Source organism: Heterostelium album, assembly GCF_000004825.1.
Source record: "Heterostelium album PN500 unplaced genomic scaffold PPL_contig23, whole genome shotgun sequence".
Taxonomy (NCBI): Eukaryota; Evosea; class Eumycetozoa; order Acytosteliales; family Acytosteliaceae; genus Heterostelium; species Heterostelium album.
In genome coordinates, this window is record NW_008805100.1 from 227,158 (window position 1) to 243,835 (window position 16,678).

Here is a 16,678-nt window from a genome sequence, read left to right on the forward strand (position 1 = left end):
GAATTATAATACATACACATTATTTACAACTCTGCTGATTTTTAAGTGTTGTACATCTTTATCTTTCAAAGTTGGATGTAATACCATTGACAAGCCACATAGATTACTATCGATGATTATATTGATATAGTTCCTGTGAATACCGACATTAACATTCTTTCAATGCAAGCCATGCGACAGAAAGTCAAACACCTTGAGCTCGAACAGATGATTGCTCCTAACATCTTTGATTATCTTTTATAGTTTATCTTTATATAAACATAGTTTTTGAATTGATTTTGTTAGTTTTAAGATCGTGAATAAATAGATATCAAATTAGTCTTACCATTAGTCAATTATTGCACTAGTACATATCATTGATATTATTACTGTTTTTAAAGCTTGTTATTGAATGATTGTAGATAAGTATAATTTCGATTTTTTAATTATGAATGACTCTGATTATATTATTACTAATTATTATTTATCTGATTTCTAGATATAAAGTTTGTTATTCATTTTTAAAGTATTCTTGTTGTTATTTTTATGATTAAATTATAACTTTGCAATAATAATAAACATTTCTTTGGTTTAAAAATTTTAGATCATTATTTTTGTTTATTATTTATTTATAATTAAACAATTCTTAAGTTTTATATATTGCCTCGATTTTAAATCGGTATTTATGTTTACAAGTTAGAAATGATGAATTTATTTGGACTATATTATCTTGAACTCATTGTTTGAATGTATCGATACTAGACAGAGTCAAAAGCATTGAGTGAGTCAAACATCGTGACGATAGCTTTCGCGTGTCAACGGCTGCCTCAATGATCTCTTTGTATTGTATTGGATCAATCAATCTACATGAGATGAAACCAGTTTGATAGTGTAATACAGTAATAGTAAGAACGTTCACAAATAAATATTAAATATAGATCGATTTATTGTTGGTTGTAAAACTATGTAAATACTTACATTATAATATCAATTTAAATATAGAATTGTTTTATTAATAATTTGTTGTTGTTGTATAACTGTAGGTTGTCTCAATAGATATATATATAATATTATCACAGTCGCTGATCACTGTCGACGAGGTGATGGACGAGTTGGCACGGACCAAACGGTGGTCTGGTCTATGCTATGGAGTATCTGGTGGAGAACATGGATTGGTTGATGGATGAACTCGATGATTTCGAAGAGGATTATCTCATTATCGATTGTCCTGGTCAGATCGAGTTGTACAGTCATATACCGGTGATGCGTACACTCCTCGATGCACTGCAACAATCTGGCTATAGAGTTTGTGCTGTATTCATGGTGGATTCACAATTCATTCTCGACAGTTGTAAATTTATAAGTGGTTCACTCATGTGTTTATCGGCAATGATTCGTCTCGAGATTCCACATATCAATGTTCTTACAAAGTTGGATGTCATAAAGAAATCACACAGACTGAAAGATATTGAAAGGTAAGATTATATAATAATAATATATTAACTTGTTTGTTTATAATACTAATCTATATCTTTATGTTTGTTTTATTTAGTTTTCTAGATTTAGAAGTACATGAATTGGTAGATAGATTAGATAATGAAACGAATAATAGATATCATAAATTAAATAGAACTATTGGACAATTGGTATGTTTGTTAATTAAAATTAAAGTTGGAAGATTATAGTTTGGTTGGATATATCCCACTTGATATTTCAGATCAAGAGAGTATTAGTTTTTTATTGGCACAGATAGATAATTCAATACAGTATGGTGAAGATGTCGAACCACAAGATCCAAACGACCAATACTTTGAAGAAGATGAAGATGCTGATGATGGTGCTTTCGATAATTACAACAATTAAATAAATTATTAAACTTCAAAAAGTTATTATTCAAGCATTTAAGTTATCAGTTCTCCAATTGTAGTCAAATTAATTATGTAGTTGTATAATCTTGTAACTTAAAACTTTATTTCTACATTTAAAAAACAATATTCTTTAAATTTATTTTTACTTAGATTTGGTCATGTTTATAAAATGTTATTACTGTTATGTAAAAGTAGAGCAATGATGTATTCTCCTTTGATTTGATTGCTTTGAGAATCGACAATGTAATCACTGATCTTCGATAAATTGTGTGTTGAATAATATTCTGGATAGAATTCTTTGATAAATGAAAGTGAATCTTGAGAATTTGTCAATTGAAATGTTGTTATTGTTTGAGGGTGTCCATAATCATCATTAAAATTTATTTCAAGAATGTTTAGATTTAAAGCTAATTTTCTTTGATTCACCGAGTCTTTTTGTATTCCACCAATAATGAGTGATGAAATTGATTTTGGTAAAGTTATTCCAATATCGGTATTTGTTGGAGTAGGACCATAAATAGTTATACACTTGAGTGAAGATGGAAGAACACCAATGCTAATTATATGTTTATAAGAGTGAAGATATAAATGTTGAAGAGATTGTGGTAATACTCCAATATCCAATGGTTGATCAAGTGGAAAATACATATTTATAAGATGTTTTGGTAAAACATCTCTCTCTATTCTATGTTTGTAGATACCATACATTTTTAATGATTTTAGTGATTCAGATAACACACCAACTGATAATATTTGATTGAATAAATATCCAAACACCAATGATTCAAGTGATTCAGGTAACACACCAACTGATAATATTTGATTGAATGAATATCCAAATGATAATGATTCAAGTGATTTAGGTAACTCACTGACTGATAATATTTGATTGAATCTATTTCCAAACACCAATGATTTCAGTGATTCAGGTAACACACCAACTGATAATATTTGATTGAATCTATTTCCAAACACCAATGTCTTCAGTGATTCAGGTAACACACCAACTGATAATATTTGATTGAATTCATCACCAAATGTTAATGATTCAAGTGATTCAGGTAACACACCGACTGATAATATTTGATTGAATGAATATCCAAACTTCAATGATTTTAGTGATTCAGGTAACACACCAACTGATAATATTTGATTGAATCCAAATATAAACACCAATGATTCAAGTGATTTAGGTAACACACCAACTGATAATATTTGATTGAATTCATATCCAAACTTCAATGATTTCAGTGATTCAGGTAACACACCAACTGATAATATTTGATTGAATCTATTTCCAAACACCAATGTCTTCAGTGATTCAGGTAACACACCAACTGATAATATTTGATTGAATTTATCACCAAACACCAATGATTTCAATGATTTAGGTAACACACCGACTGATAATATTTGATTGAATTCATCACCAAACTTCAATGATTCAAGTGATTCAGGTAACACACCAACTGATAATATTTTGATTGAATTTAGATCCAAATGATAATGATTTCAGTGATTCAGGTAGCACACAGACTGATAATATTTGATTGAATTTAGATCCAAATGATAATGATGTCAGATTTGGAGGGAGTGAATTAGATTCCAAAGGTTGATTAAATTCATGACCAAATTTGATTTTAGTGATATTGACGGATCTATTTTTGAATGTAGTATTTAAATTGAACGAAATTGAATGTTGATTGGTGTTGGTTTCAATATATTGGTTTAATAATTGATTCAATGATTCTCTATTCTTTGGACTCTGATCCAACAATTGATGAATAAATTCAATCAATTGTTTTGAATATATGGATTCTGAAATGATAATTTCACCAGTAGTTTTGAATAATTCATGATTTTTTTGATCATCTTGATGACTGATCAATTTAAATATTCAAAAATACAGAGTTAATATCTGATTGATAATAATATTTTAAAAGTATGATTATTCGAGTATTTACCAACATAATAATTTGAGAATTGTTGATCCAATTGAAAAGATGTCACATGATTGTGCATATTGTCGTTTCATTGCTTCCTAATTGTATTATTATTTTGATTTAGTTATAAATATATTTAATAATCAAATAATAGAATATACAAACTGGTGAAATATAACCAATTGTTCCACGAGTTGCATTTATAAGTGTGTTTGAATACATTTCAAAAATAGTTGGATCTGATATTTCTTTCGAATTTGAAACACTTGTTATGACAACAGGTGCCTTGAAAAATAGGTTTTTGATATTCAATGATTGTTGATTGACCAATGAATTTACAACATCCAAAAATACATTTGAATCTTGATATTCAGTGATTGTTGATTGACCAATGAATTTACAACATCCAAAATCACCAAGAATCAAAGTACCATCATTATCAATGAATATGTTTGATGGTTTGATATCACAATGAACAATTCCATGTTTATCAAGATCCAAAAGAATATTGAAAAGTTGTCGAATATATTCGCTAATATCTGATTCTTTAAAGATCCTATTTTTATGTTCAATATGAAAGTTAAATTAATATCTCGATTGTATTAGAATTTTATTTTAATTCTTACAGATTATGATCAGTAAAATGTTTATACTTTTGATCAAGATCACCACCTTTACAATAATCAGTGATAATATGAAAGATTTGATTGTGTTTATCATGATGATAGTCAACAAGTTGAACAAATCTTCGATTACCTTTGAGTAATTCCATTGATTTGATTTCATTCTCAGCTCTTTCATAAGATTTCTGATTATCTTTATAGTTTATCTTTTTATAAACATACTTTTGAATTGATTTTGTTAGTTTTATGATTGTCAATTGATTAATTACTTTGAAAAATGATCTTACCAATCTTTTAACTAAAGCATTATGAGGACCACCCACTATATATACATCATTGATATTATTACTGTTTGGAAATCTTGATATTAAATGATATCGTTCGTTATTAATGATGTGTGTTTGTTTGAAATAGTCAAACGTGTCTTTGATTTTGAAATAGTTTAACATGAGTTGGAATTGACTTTTTTGAATATTGATTGTGTATGATTCTGATTTGTTTAAAAGTATCGATAGATATAAGAGTGAATATGAATCTATTAATATTAATTGATATTGAGTATCGACTGTATCTGGTACTACTATCTCATCATTAGATTTACTATTTCTGATTAATATGATATTTGTGTGTTGTTCATTATCTTTATCTTTCAAATGATTATGAACTAAAACTATTAGATCATCATAATGTCCATAAAAATTAGATCGCACACTTCTAAATTTCAATACATTCTTTCCATTGATTAATCTATCTGTTTTCTCGATTATATTTGTATTTGTAATCATTTTGAACATTATTCTATATTTTATCAAAATGATTGTTTGCAAAATCATTGAGAGTTTTATTTAAATTTAACTTTTTAATTTAGCCAATAAAATTAAATTTGTTGCAAATCAAATAAACCCACACCTGAATAGACCTAGTGAAAATGCTTGTTTTTTTGCAAACAAAAAACTAAAAAAAATATGGATGAACAGCTGTGGTTCGCTATGACAATTTTTTTTCGTTTTTCTCACTAGTAAAAACTTGTAAGTTTAAATGTTAAAATAAAATCACTTACATATTTAAAAATGACAATATATATCTTTTAAAAATTCAAATATGTTATAACATATATTTATTTTATTTTTTTTATGGATATCCCTTCATCTTTTTTATCAAAGTGTTCTTTTGATTTTTTTTGTTTGCAATAAAAGTGATTTAAATTTGATTTATTTTAAATTAAATTTTATTATATTTTCTGTGCTTTACTATTGTTTGTAATGTACATGTTGTGAATTTAGATCCAGCGGCAGAGGTATTTTAATATCCGGTTTCAATTGATATAAATAATCTTATCACTGTCGACGAGGTGATCGACGAGTTGGCATACGGACCAAACGGTGGTCTGGTCTATGCTATGGAGTATCTGGTGGAGAATATCGATTGGTTGATGGGATGAACTCGATGATTTCGAAGAGGATTATCTCATTATCGATTGTCCTGGTCAGATCGAGTTGTACAGTCATATACCGGTGATGCGCACACTCGTCGATGCACTGCAACAATCTGGCTATAGAGTTTGTGCTGTATTCATGGTGGATTCACAATTCATTCTCGACAGTTGTAAATTTATAAGTGGTTCACTCATGTGTTTATCGGCAATGATTCGTCTCGAGATTCCACATATCAATGTTCTTACAAAGTTAGATGTCATAAAGAAATCACACAGATTGAAAGATATTGAAAGGTAAGATTATATATTAATATATTATATTAACTTATTTGTTTATAAACTAATCTATATCTTTATGTTTGTTTTATTTAGTTTTCTAGATTTAGAAGTACATGAATTGGTCGATAGATTAGATAATGAAACGAATAATAGATATCATAAATTAAATAGAGCTATTGGACAATTGGTATGTTTGTTTATGTTTAAACTTTACTTGGTGAATGCAATCATTAAAGTCATATAAGTATAGTGTTTTATTTACATGTTTTTTTAATTAAAATTAAAGTTGGAAGATTATAGTTTGGTTGGATATATCCCACTTGATATTTCAGATCAAGAGAGTATTAGTTTTTTATTGGCACAGATAGATAATTCAATACAGTATGGTGAAGATGTCGAACCACAAGATCCAAACGACCAATACTTTGAAGAAGATGAAGATGCTGATGATGGTGCTTTCGATAATTACAACAATTAAATAATTATTAAACTTCAATCATTTAAGTTTATCAGTTCTTCAATTGTAGTCAAATTAATTATGTAGTTTACAGATTAAATATTCCAAAGTTGACTATCCACTTGTAACTTCAAACTTTTTTTAAATTTTTAATTTATTTATTAATTTTTATAAAATGATATTTCTGTTATGTAAGAGTAGAGCAATGATGTATTCTCCTTTGATTTGATTGCTTTGAGAATCGACAAATGAATCACTAATAATATTTATATAATCTATTTCTGAATTTTATTTTATATCTTTTTTTATCTTTAATGAATTGTGTGAATCCTTTTGCGTTAAATTCAATGTATTGATCGTCCTGGTCTTTCAGAAGATTGACGGCTGAGTAGTGAATAACTTAATTTGGAAACAACAGATTTAATTTAAATATTATTTGGATCTGTTATTTTAAAATATTACTTATTTAATTGACTTGATTAATTTAATAAATTAATTGACCGTTACTATTACAGTTGTCATATGTTGGCTGGTGAATATTACTACTATTGTTTAATGGGCCCACACATTGCCTTGACTGCTACTCTATTGTCCTTAGAGAGACAACAGACAGTAACAACATGCACCACAACAATAGCACCTTAAAAATGATCACTGATTGACCATGTTTTCGAAAGTAGATGACCATAGTACCCAGCTGAACCAAGAGCTCACAAACATTGTCCCTCTATAGAACTAAAACAAGATAACACAATTGCATAATAATATAAAAAAGATATATCTAATATAACACTTTTTATTATTCATACATATTAATGTGTAAAAACAACTCTCTAACAAAGTAACAAATAATAAGATGAATGAGGAACATCACAGCAATAAGAAGAAGAAAAATGACTGAAAAACAAAGATTTTAAATGTAATCATAGAAAATGTTTATCGATTCTTTTATTTTCTTTTGAATAATCAAAATTTGTTTATTTCAAAATGATATTTCTATTGTGTTAAAAAGTAGAGCAATGATGTATTCTCCTTTGATTTGATTGTTCTGAGAATCGACAATGTAATCACTGATCTTCGATAGATTGTGTGTTTGTTAGAGACGTCGTTGAATTGTGATAGTAACGACATAATGTAGTGATATAAAATAATGTTATAATAAATAAATAGTTATATGTTTTAAAGATGATTGTAAAATAATGAATAATGTTTATTGATTTTAGTTTGCGCTTATATATTGTTGATTTGTCGGTTGGCAGTAGTCGGTTGATTGGTATCTTGGAACTACGATTCCAACACTGCCCTTCTTCTTCGAGGCAGCCTGACAGGATTAAAAACTTATACGCGGCTTTGCATAAGAAAACCTTATCAGGACTTACGCGAGAGACGGGTGCCGACTCATCCGTCTGTAGGATCTGGAACTGAATGAGCAGAGCTAAACTTAGTCGCTAGAGTATTACCGGGTAGTGGTACCCAAGCGAGAGCTCTTCCAACCTTAACCAAGTATTCGACACGAGCTAGTTTGGAAATACCAAGAGTGAACTTACGCTTGGCGAGGATGGCAACAATATCCTTTCTCCACTTGGTGTATGCTAGAACCTTGACATCATCTGCAATAATAATAGAGGGAGTGTTTGGTATGAAGTCGTCGCTGTTGATGTATGATATAATGTTCTTTGTCGCTATTATTTCCGATTTGTTAAGATTGCATTTTAAATTATGATCGAATTTGTCCACTTCATTCCGTAGTTCGTTAAAATTATTTTCGATATTTTGATAAATTATTCGATAAAGTTCCACGTGTAGTGATGTTTTGATGAAATTTTGAATCATTTGAAATAAATTTTAAATAATCGATATTTAAATTATTATTATTATTATTGTTATTATTATTATTAGAGTTATTAGAGTTATTATTATTATTATTAATAAGTAAGTTATCGCTATCATCGTCATTCATATCCATGTCGTCGTTATTGTTGTTGTTGTAATTGTTATTATTATTATCATCTTCGTTATTATCGTAGTCGCTATCATCATCGTCATTTAATTCATTATCCTCCATGTCATCCTTGTCAACACTACGTTCGACATTTTTCAGCCCCCTCCGTGTGTGACGGCGTATAGGCCTCGGACTATCGTCATAGTCGTCTGAACTATCGCCAACGGTACTACCCCGATCGGTCTCCGCCGTAGCACCGTTTTCGACTAATAAGTCGTCGACATCATTAATTAAATTATCATTCATCTTTGGATCGTATAACATTATGTGTTTCGAATTAAACTTCTTCTTCTTTGTGCTTATTCCATCTTTTCCAATCACATCTATGAATATATTATTATAATTATCGACTTCCACTACTTTTCGCGGTCCTTCACAATTTCTTTTTCTTACCATCTCTATTATTATTGTAGAAACGTAATCACCTACCTTGATTTGGTTTTCTTTTTTACCTTTGTTCCATGTAAATCTCATCTCTTGATTTCCAATACAGATGTTCCGTTTGACTAACTTAATGATTGCTTTCCTTTCCTTAATAGATTCGATGATTTGTTTATCTGTGACGTCGACCAGAGCATCCGATTCTTTGACGAGGTTGAGTGGTGTTAACGGATTGTGTCCCAAATAGATCTTGAACGGTGTATACTCGGTAGTAGAATGAACAGTTGAATTCAGTGAAAACTCGACAGTATCGATGTGCTTAGACCAGGAGCCAGTAGTATTGTGGAGACGGTCATCAACCATAAGCTTTCTAGTCGCATTCTTGACCGCGCGGATGATTCTTTCGGCCTGCCCGTTGGCTTGCTGATTTGAAACAGCAGAAGTAGAATGATGGATACCGTACGCTTTCGTCAACTGCTTGAATAACTTAGAGGTCAATTTAGAATCGTTATCAGAAACAATTTCAATCGGGATACCATGGAGTTTGAAGATCTCTTTATGGAACATCAATCACGTCCTTGCTGGTATAGTCAGAGCCTAAAGGAATCAGTATGGTCATTTTAGATAAAGCATCGACAACGACCATAATAGCGTCGACCTTCCTACCCATGTACTCCTCGACTGGTAAATTTGGGATGAAGTCGATGTTAATACGTTGGAAGCATTTGACTGGAATGGGCAATGGAATCAGGTGGCCAATTCTTTTTCGTGCATGGTCGCTGGCACGTCGACAGACGATACAGTCATCACAGTACTTCCTGATATCTGCCGCCATGTTCGGCCATACGTATAGTTCGGATATAGAATGGAGAGTTTTGGAGGCCGACCTATGACAACCGAATTCAGAATCGTGGGCTTGATATAGTAAATTATTGACTATCGACAAGACTCTAGGTACTACAATCTTACCGTCGTGGGTGTATCGGAGACCGTTGATTGTCGTGTAATCAGTGATTCCGTTACTAAGATTGGAGTTGTCCTCTATGCGGTAACCGTCGATGATGTCATTGGCGATCGTTGGATGACTAAGTGATACGGATACATTGAATGTGTACCTGGACAAACCATCGGCGATCGTATTGTCCTTTCCTTTGATGAATTTGATCTTTGGTTGGTAAAGATTAATGTGTGCGATCCAGCGATTGATAGTTTGGTTGATACCGATCTTGTTGGCCTCGTTGATATAGGTGATGTTCTTGTGGTCAGTACGAATCTCGATATCTCTGCCGAAGATGTGATAGTAGTTGGCTTTCAACGCAGTGACGATGGCTAATAGTTCCTTTTCCAGTGTTGAATAACGTGTTTCCGAATCTTTCAATTTCTTGGAACCGTAGCAGATTACGTTCTCTTTACCGTCTACCAATTGGAACAATCGATATCCAGTACCGACATCGGAAGCGTCGCATTCAAATATAAACGGAAGATCGTAATTTGGTGGGAACAACGATGGCTTCTCTTTAATTGCCGATTTGATAGTATCGAATGCAAGTTGGCAATCATCAGACCAGTGGAATGGAGCGAACTTTCTTAACAGGAAAGTGAGTGGAGCTTGGACAGTGGCTAACCTCGGAATGAATCTATTGTAGTAGTTAACAAGACCGAGGAAACTACGTAGCTCATCTTTGTTGTTCGGTTCTTTCCATGCGATAATAGAATCGATCTTGTCCTGCAGTGGGTCTATTTTGCCATTACCAACCATGTGACCAAGGTAGTCGACAGATCGAACCAAGAATGTGCATTTTGATAAGTTGACATGTAAGTTGTTCTTTCTTAGTATTGTGAATACATGCTTGATACCATCGATGTGTTCAGTAATAGAAGAATTATTGGTCATGATTAATAAATCGTCTAAGTATACTAATAATAATTTCTGAAATACTTCCAATTTAAATACAGAATCCATGAAAGACTGGAAGACCGCTGGTGCATTTGATAATCCGAATGGTATAACCGTGTATTTGAATGAACCAAATGGACAACGAAAAGTGGTCTTGTCAGCGTCTTGTAGGTTCTTGCGAAGTTGGTGGTAACCATGTAGCAAGTCCAACTTGCTTAGCCAGTGAGCAGCTTTGGTACGGTCGAGCAGTTCGTTGATACGTGGAAGCGGATAAGAGTTCTTGACGGTAGACTTATTGAGTTGGCGGTAGTCGACGCACATACGCCAGTTTCCAGTTTTCTTCTTGACGAACAATACAGGAGCACCATATTCAGCGTTAGATGGAACGATGAATCCTTTATGTAGCAAGTCTTTAATTTGGTTGTGTAGTTCCTCCAGCAGTGATTGTGGAACAGGGAACATCCTCTGTTTCTGGACAGGTGCATTCAAGTTGATCTTCATATCTACATCCTCTCGGAATGGTGGTGGTGAAGTCATTGGAGATACCACATCCTGGAAATCGCTTTTCAACATGTTAATGATGTCCTCTCGAACACCATCAAGACCATCCTCCGAAGCAGCGGTGACGTTCGTGGTAAAAGTAGTAGCTGTCGGTAGTGTAGTCTTCACGTCATCAGGGTCAATCCATACCAAGTAACTATCAGCAATGTCAGCGGTGTTAATATGTTCGATGCCAGAGTTAGTAGGATTATTTGGATTAAGTGTAGCCATGGTCATAGGAGAGTACCCAAATTTATTGAAATTCCCAAAATGGAAATTTTCAAAATCAGTTTTTAATTTTTCTTTAGTGACGTGGATTTGGTGACAAATTTTTGTAATTTCGTGCAAAATGTCACATTTTTGAGTTGATGCAAATAAACATTTCAAAGTTGATTTCCTTTTACGTCCAGATACATGAAAATCGATGTTGTTACGAAGTGCACTATGATTAGTAGCACCTCTTCTGAATGTTTTTACTATATTATTAGAAATAGTGAGTGTATTATCGACAATTCTAAAATCTAGTTTGGCTAGTGAATCTACGCCGATGATACATACTTTAGGGTCCACATCTGCAAAGATAAAATCCATTGGAATATGGACACGGTGACCTTTAACGGTGGTGAAACCTACAGGTTAGATTACATGTCGGTTTCACCGAAATTACGAGGCTCCGTACGCTTGGTTAAACCGGCAGGGGTCGTAGGCTTAGTAGGGGTCCGCTTGAAATAGGGCGTGAAAAGGGATAGATCCTGCTGAGTCCACCATGTTAGAGACGTCGTTGAATTGTGATAGTAACGACATAATGTAGTGATATAAAATAATGTTATAATAAATAAATAGTTATATGTTTTAAAGATGATTGTAAAATAATGAATAATGTTTATTGATTTTAGTTTGCGCTTATATATTGTTGATTTGTCGGTTGGCAGTAGTCGGTTGATTGGTATCTTGGAACTACGATTCCAACAGTGTTGAATAATATTCTGGATAGAATTCTTTGATGAATGAAAGTGAATCTTGAGAATTTGTCAATTGGAATAATGGGGTTAGGAGACTTTAACAATTTCAGAATTAGAAATAAAATAATCAAAAACAATAAACAAAACAAATGAAGAATAAAAAAAAATTGTTTTCAAAATAATTGTAAAGCTCATACATCTAATATTTATTTATCTTGAATTTTTACTTTTATTATTTAAGAAAATACTTTATTGTTTGTTTTTTTTATATAATCATTAGATACTTTTAATTTTAATTTACACAGCTAATGGTTATCTTTATAAAATATTTGGAAGTTGTTTTGAAAGTTTCTAAAGTATGTTAGGAAAAAATAAAAACATTTTAACAGTTATGATGATCATTATTCAAAAAATAAAATTTGATTAGCTTCAAGTTTGAAAAAGATAAATCAAAAAAATTTGTTCCTAACCTTTTCCTAAGATTTTATATGGAACTCTATATAAAATGTAGGGAAATTGATGTTAACATTAGTTAGAAACTCCTAAATATTCCACATATGTGTCCAATAGTCAAATTTTTATTCAAATTTTTTATTTAATACACCACACAAAAATTTAATTAATTCAAGAAACAACCTCGAAGAACCTGTTCTTTCTTGCAGAGATGAGGTACTAATTTAATAAAAAGAGACTAAGACAAAGAAACTAATTAAAAAAATGAAGTTAATATAAATATTTATTAATGATATAGTTTTACTAGTAATAAAATAAATATAAAGAATTGTAAAAGTTCCCTAACCCCATTGTATTTCACCAATAATGAGTAATGAAATTGATTTTGGTACTACACCAACTGATAATATTTGATTGAATTCACGGCCAAACTTCAATGATTTCAACGATTCAGGTAACACACCAACTGATAATATTTGATTGAATTTATCTCCAAATGATAATGATTTCAGTGATTTAGGTAACACACCGACTGATAATATTTGATTGAATTTATCTCCAAACTCCAATGATTCAAGTGATTCAGGTAAAACACCAACTGATAATATTTGATGGAATAAATATCCAAACACCAATGATTTACGTGATTTAGGTAAAGCACCGACTGATAATATTTGATTGAATTCATTTCCAAACTTCAATGATTTAAGTGATTCAGGTAACACACCAACTGATAATATTTGATTGAATTCATTTCCAAACTCCAATGATTTAAGTGATTTAGGTAAAACACCAACTGATAATATTTGATTGAATTTACGACCAAATGATAATGATTTCAGTGATTCAGGTAACACACCAACTGATAATATTTGATTGAATTCCCAACCAAACTCCAATGATTCCAACGATTCAGGTAACACACCAACTGATAATATTTGATTGAATTTAACACCAAACTTCAATGATTTCAGTGATTTAGGTAACACACCAACTGATATTATTTGATTGAATTTATCTCCAAATGTTAATGATTCCAACGATTCAGGTAACACACCAACTGATAATATTTGATTGAATAAATATCCAAACACCAATGATTTACGTGATTTAGGTAAAGCACCGACTGATAATATTTGATTGAATTCATTTCCAAATGATAATGATTTAAGTGATTTAGGTAAAACACCAACTGATAATATTTGATTGAATGAATATCTAAACACCAATGATTTCAGTGATTCAGGTAAAACACCAACTGATAATATTTGATTGAATTCATCTCCAAATGATAATGATTGCAGTGATTTAGGTAACACACCAACTGATAATATTTGATTGAATTTAGATCCAAATGATAATGATGTCAGATTTGGAGGGAGTGAATTAGATTGCAAAGGTTGATTAAATTCATCACCAAATTTGATTTCAGTGATATTGACTGATCTATTTTTGAATGTAGTATTTAAATTGAATGTAATTGAATGTTGATTGGTGTTGGTTTCAATATATTGGTTTAATAATTGATTCAATGATTCTCTATTCTTTGGACTCTGATCCAACAATTGATGAATCAAATCAATCAATTGTTTTGAATATCTGAATTCTGAAATCTTAATTTCACCAGTTGATTGGAATAGTTGATGATTATTTCGATCATCTTGATGACTGATCAATTTAAATATTCAAAAATACAGAGTTAATATCTGATTGATAATAATATTTTAAAAGTATGATTATTCGAGTATTTACCAACATAATAATTTGAGAATTGTTGATCCAATTGAAAAGATGTCACATGATTGTGCATATTGTCTGTTCATTGCTTCCTAATTGTGATTTAGTTTAAAATATATTTAATAATCAATTAATAGAATATACTTACTGGTGAAATATAACCAATTGTTCCACGAGTTGCATTTATAAGTGTGTTTGAATGAATATCAGAAATAGTTGGATCTGTTATTTCTTTCGAATTCGAAACACTTGTTATGACAACAGATGGCTTGAAAAATACATTTGTATCTTGATGTTCAATGATTGTTGATTGATCAATGAATTTACAACATCCAAAATCACCAAGAATCAAAGAACCACCTTCACCAATGAATATGTTTGACGGTTTGATATCACAATGAACAATTCCATGTTTATCAAGATCCAAAAGAATATTGAAAAGTTCTGAAATATATTTAAAAATATCTGATTCTTTAAAGATTCTATTTTTATGTTCAATATAAAAGTGGTTCATTGTAATATATTCATATCTTGATATATTTATACATACAGATTTAGATCAGCTAAATGTTTATACTTTTGAGAAAGATCACCACCATAACAATATTGAGTGATGATATGAAAGATTTGATTGTCTTTATCATGATGATAGTCAAAAAGTTGAACAAATCTTTGATTACCTTTGAGTAATTTCATTGCTTTGATTTCATTCTCAGCTCTTTCATAAGATTTCTGATTATCTTTATAGTTTATCTTTTTATAAACATACTTTTGAATTGATTTTGTTAGTTTTATGATTGTCAATTGATTTAATTACTTTGAAAAATGATCTTACCAAATTGTTAAAAAAATAATTATGAGTACCACACACTAAATATACATCATTGATATTATTACTGTTTGTAAATCTTGATATTGAATGATATCGTTTGTTTTTAATGATGTGTCTTTGTTTATAATAGTCAAACTTGTGTTTGAATTGACTTATTATTGGAAGATTGATTGTGTATGATTCTGATTTGTTTAAAAGTATCGATAGATTTAAGAGTGATTTAGAACAGATTATTATTAATTGATATTGAGTATCGACTGTATCTGGAACTACTATCTCATCATTATTTTTAATATTTCCGATTAATATGATATTTGTGTGTTGTTCATTATCTTTATCTTTCAAATGATTATGAACTAAAACTATTAGATAAAATGTAGCACTACTGAATTTCAAGACATTCTTTCCATTGATTAATCTATCTGTTTTCTCGATACTATATGTACTTGTATTCATTTTGAACATTATTCTTTATTTTATCAAAAATGATTGTTTGCAAAATCATATAATAGCAGTGATAGAAGTGCTAAGTGTGGTGGGGATTAATTTTGTGGATCTATTTTTTAAATTTTTAATTTTTGCTGGTCGATTCCCACCAAATAATTTGAGGTTCTTCACACTTTATAAACAATATTGTTTTATCACACTTTATATTTGTTAAAAATGATCTTCATTATTGACGGTTATTAAGAAAGTTTGTTTGTACAATTGATAATAGCGTGATTTGAATCTAAATAAATATAAATTTGATAACTTTACAATCTCTTTATTTATTTTTAATATTAATATTAAAGAGGTATGTGATATCTCTGGCTTAGCCTTGGAGAAGCAGACTCTTTCACAATCACCGGTGTGCGTTTACTCATCGAGTTGATGTTGGTTTTATCGACGTCACGCACTCTAGAGTCAGAGAGTTGTCCTTTGTCAGCATGCCAGACCAAAGCACTTCTTTGACAGCAATTGGTAACAAGTGAATTGTTCTGCGAGAGCATATGATGGTCTGTCAGAGTCAGTGCATCACTAATCCTCTGTGTCTCTTATGTATCCGATGACAGTTGTTGTGGAGGAATGGCAGAGGCACCGGTGTGGCCATTGTTAAAACAAACTCTTCTGAGTTGATAACACATCAATGCTAAAACCATTGCCGATGACTTATGTTTGTGTTATTCACAATGAATGGAGTTCAACATAACATTCTCACTATCTAAGCCTCGACTACCAATCATGATGCCACAGACATTACCTCGAGGTTCACCACCATGATGCTATCGGATAGACGCCTGCTTCCAT

At 30.9% G+C, this 16,678-nt stretch overlaps 5 protein-coding genes across 5 annotated transcripts; 2 read left to right on the forward strand and 3 right to left on the reverse strand.

Annotated features, from left to right (window-relative positions):
• Positions 1-1,146: 1,146 nt before the first annotated feature.
• PPL_11639 (ATP binding protein) lies at positions 1,147-1,842 on the forward strand (the record flags this gene model as incomplete). The annotated part of the gene is made up of 3 exons (XM_020582388.1): positions 1,147-1,454; positions 1,532-1,625; positions 1,651-1,842. The coding sequence occupies 3 exons, from the start codon at positions 1,147-1,149 to the stop codon at positions 1,840-1,842; spliced, it is 594 nt and encodes a 197-aa protein (XP_020426804.1).
• A 167-nt stretch (positions 1,843-2,009) lies between these two features.
• On the reverse strand, positions 2,010-2,555 carry PPL_11640 (FNIP repeat-containing protein; the record flags this gene model as incomplete). Its single annotated transcript, XM_020582389.1, has 1 exon — positions 2,010-2,555. The coding sequence occupies one exon, from the start codon at positions 2,553-2,555 to the stop codon at positions 2,010-2,012; it is 546 nt and encodes a 181-aa protein (XP_020426805.1).
• A 745-nt stretch (positions 2,556-3,300) lies between these two features.
• On the reverse strand, positions 3,301-5,198 carry PPL_11641 (uncharacterized protein; the record flags this gene model as incomplete). The annotated part of the gene is made up of 4 exons (XM_020582390.1): positions 3,301-3,727; positions 3,812-3,888; positions 3,956-4,346; positions 4,417-5,198. The coding sequence occupies 4 exons, from the start codon at positions 5,196-5,198 to the stop codon at positions 3,301-3,303; spliced, it is 1,677 nt and encodes a 558-aa protein (XP_020426806.1).
• Positions 5,199-5,378: 180 nt separating this feature from the next.
• Positions 5,379-6,605, forward strand: PPL_11642 (ATP binding protein; the record flags this gene model as incomplete). The annotated part of the gene is made up of 4 exons (XM_020582391.1): positions 5,379-5,418; positions 5,872-6,142; positions 6,221-6,314; positions 6,414-6,605. The coding sequence occupies 4 exons, from the start codon at positions 5,379-5,381 to the stop codon at positions 6,603-6,605; spliced, it is 597 nt and encodes a 198-aa protein (XP_020426807.1).
• A 1,377-nt stretch (positions 6,606-7,982) lies between these two features.
• Positions 7,983-15,844, reverse strand: PPL_11643 (uncharacterized protein; the record flags this gene model as incomplete). The annotated part of the gene is made up of 12 exons (XM_020582392.1): positions 7,983-8,194; positions 8,385-8,909; positions 9,039-9,444; positions 9,542-9,696; positions 9,937-12,033; positions 13,000-13,038; positions 13,349-14,011; positions 14,141-14,487; positions 14,572-14,648; positions 14,705-15,086; positions 15,107-15,309; positions 15,437-15,844. The coding sequence occupies 12 exons, from the start codon at positions 15,842-15,844 to the stop codon at positions 7,983-7,985; spliced, it is 5,514 nt and encodes a 1,837-aa protein (XP_020426808.1).
• Between the last annotated feature and the right edge of the window lie 834 nt (positions 15,845-16,678).